The following is a 3,535-nucleotide window of genomic DNA, read 5'->3' on the forward strand; positions in this document are numbered from 1 at the left end:
ATTATCTAACGGTAAAACTAGAATGTTCTATTTGCACAATTATCACCTAGAGCTTTTAAAGCTGGCTCACAGTAAATGTTGTGAAATATGCACTAACAAATCGATGCCAAAATTCTTAAAATGTTCTGAAACTCTGCTCCATATGACGTATGGGAAAAAATATGCATTTGGTCAAATCCCGTTTCCCTATTGATCACAGATCGAGCTTCTTTTATCAATTAGACACCTACTATTAACAAAGTTATTAATGATTTTAGTTTTTGTTGAGTTTTTTTTACGTATAAAATTATAATTTTGGTGAGAAATATATAAATGATCACAAATAGACCTTCTTTTTTCAATTAAACGCTTATTAATTAATATTAGTAATGATTTTAGGTTTTTTGAGTTTTTCGTATAAAAATCGATTTTTAATGAGAAATTAGACACTTTTGTGCAGTCATTGTCTTAATATTTCAGACTCATTTTCTCAATTTTGTAGATTAATTTAAAATAGATAAGATTCTGCAACTGATTAAAAACTCTTTAAAAAAGTAGACAACTTATCAGAAAATACTTACTTCATTCAACTTTTTATTAAATGAAAATTAAACACAGATGGATATCAAATATTTGAATTGTATTTAAGATGAATTCTCTTAATAGCTATAAAATTTAGCTGAATAATTAAATATCAAAGTATTCCAAGCATTAATGGTTACGCCAATGTAACCCAAACCGATAGCACCCTCGTTAACATAACAGTTTACACTTGCCGATGAAACGGAATAGATAATCTCAACATATGACAATGTCAAGCCACTGCCACTTCTGGGACAACGTAATTTTAATTGAACATTTTGTAGAGAGTTCCATGAATTACTATCCTGAGCAGTACAAGCCAAACGATCTAAAAATTATTGTTAAGAATATTTAGGCGTTTAAAGGAAAATTAACAGAAAGTCATGGTCATTGTAAACTTACTAGAACGATAAGTTCCTACGGTACATTTATAGGTATAAATGGCATCACCAGAGTCAGCTTCACTAAACTTCAATTGTGTTAGGACGGCAACCTCTGCTGGATTTGTGTCTGCAACATTCTTTTCCACATCAGTTACTTCGATAGCATCAGTTTTGCAAGAGACCACTGCTAACGAAACAATCAAAGTTGCCACAAAAACTAAATTGAAATTAAACATTTTTCTTGAAATTCAGTTGAGTTTCTAAATTCTGATATTAAAGGTTGCAATTTCTTGCAAAGACTATTAATGACTTACTTAACTGCCTTTGAATTTATAGTTCCGTTTTTGTTTATTTAATAAAATTAAATTTATTTCTTATCGCTGTTTTTTTTAATCAGTCAACAGTATTTAGATTCGATTGTGAATTACATTTATTTTATAACCGCAAAACAGTATTTTAAGGTGTTTGTTTTGTTTAAGGTGTTTGATAAAGGAAATCTGAGATTTACAATGTATACACAATATTTTTGTTTCTTTGATAACAGTTTTTAGCAGGAAAATGAAGATATATTGCTATTGCAATAAACAATTGACAATAACACTATTATTAGTACTTCAGAATGATACTTTAAGTTGACTTTGGTCAAAGTGATAACAATTTGTAAAAGGAAATGAAAGATTTGTTTAAATAAATAGACTGTAAAAACACTGTTGAACAAGGTTTTTGTACAGTATGTTTGTTATCTCAATGAAATCCACAAGGGCGAAGAAGGTTTAATTCAATATCGTTTTCAATTGGGTCAAATACCGAAAGTGAACCAACCCAGCATTTTGGAAGTCACACAAATCGAGAAATAGAACGGAGGTTCCTAAAGAGCTAGCCGAGAGGACTTGGGGTATACTTATACCCAAGATATTATTAGATGGTCAGTTTTCCATCTCACAACTCCAGTATGAGCACTTTCGTTGAGTGATATCCACTGGAGCTGTCAAACTCCGAACACTAACTTCATGAGTAAGCAAAGATTCTTAAAGAACTCTTTCTTCTGGGATATAATCGGAGGAGTCATTCCAACTTCGACGTCACACAGTTGGACGCTCCTCATACCCAAGATATTATTGGGTGGTCAGTTTTCCATCTCACAACTCCAGTATGAGCACTTTCGTTGAGTGATATCCAGTGGAGCTGTCAAACTCCGAACACTAACTTCATGAGTAAGCAAAGATTCTTAATGAACTCTTTCTTCTGGGATGTAATAGGAGGAGTCATTCCAACTTCGACGTCACACAGTTTGACGCTCCTCATACCCAAGATATTATTGGATGGTCAGTTTTCCATCTCACAACTCCAGTATGAGCACTTTCGTTGAGTGATATCCAGTGGAGCTGTCAAACTCCGAACACTAACTTCATGAGTAAGAAAAGATTCTCAAAGAACTCTTTCTTCTGGGATGTAATCGGAGGAGTCATTCCAACTTCGACGCCACACAGTTGGACGCTCCTCCTTCCTAAGCATGTATGAGGAAAGCATACAGGTGCAAGATCGAAATTCATAAGGATCAATCCCTCGATATGAATGTCGTATTTCGATGTGGTTTGCCGTCTATAACAGATTCGATTTGTTTCAATAAATCGTATGTTTGTTAAAAGATTAAAAAAGTTAAGAACTTTGTTAGCAAGCGTTAAATTTAGAAAAGAAACTCGATCTGTGATCACTTATATTTCACACCAAATATCGATTTAACATCGATCGTTCAATGATCCAATACTTTTAATTTCTGGAATATGAAATGTGAATGTATCATATTTTTAGTTGCCACTAAGTGCAGACAATGAAAGTTTTCCGCTATTTTAACCAAATCAACATCTGTTTACTTTAGAAATAGTTCGAATTTTAACGAAAGAATCTTCTTATTTTGGCGCTTTAGCCATTAGTTTTCTCAAAGACTTGACAAATTTAGGGCGACAATTAAATACAATTGACATTTTAAATTAGTTAACTAAACACAAAACTAGTGGTAACAAGATCACAAAACCAACAAAAACTAATTGTCATTATTCGTCCAACCTAAACTAAAAATAATTTCAAAAAACATTTAATGAATAAATAACAAAAGAATTTTATGAAAATAAACAAACTCAAAAGTCTGCTTCTTTTTTTATTTTTAACGACAACAAGAAAGGGTTAAATTTAGCATACAACAACAATAACAACATCAACCATATCGACAGCACTAACAAGATCAGGAGTACATACTATAGATAGAAGATCACACTTTTGTTGGTTCATTGCTTTGGGAGTGCGTTAGTTAGAGTTAATTTTACTACTCTGTTGTTAAATAATAGAGTCATAAAAAGAATCTCAACACACAAACAAACACATGTGTGCGTTATAGTTGGAGGAGGCATGAATTGTTAGATGATCCTTTTTTTGTTTTGTTTATCCAATTTGCATTTTATTGTTGTTTGTTTATGCTCAATGTGCTACTGCATCAGAGTTTATGACAGGAAAACTGCTTCTTAAAGGGAGTGAGTTTAGAGGAAGAGCATTGATTGCATGAATGGAGTTGAGTTTGTTGTTGGTTTCGTAAG

The 3,535-nt window shown here is 32.4% G+C and overlaps 1 protein-coding gene across 1 annotated transcript; it reads right to left on the reverse strand.

Moving 5' to 3' along the window:
* Positions 1-638: 638 nt before the first annotated feature.
* On the reverse strand, positions 639-1,229 carry LOC135953981 (uncharacterized). Its single transcript, XM_065504025.1, has 2 exons — positions 964-1,229; positions 639-889 (listed from the first exon to the last, which is right to left on the reverse strand). The coding sequence occupies exons 1-2, from the start codon at positions 1,178-1,180 to the stop codon at positions 639-641; spliced, it is 468 nt and encodes a 155-aa protein (XP_065360097.1). The 5' UTR covers positions 1,181-1,229.
* Between the last annotated feature and the right edge of the window lie 2,306 nt (positions 1,230-3,535).

This window comes from Calliphora vicina, chromosome 1, assembly GCF_958450345.1.
Source record: "Calliphora vicina chromosome 1, idCalVici1.1, whole genome shotgun sequence".
Classification (NCBI taxonomy): domain Eukaryota; kingdom Metazoa; phylum Arthropoda; class Insecta; order Diptera; family Calliphoridae; genus Calliphora; species Calliphora vicina.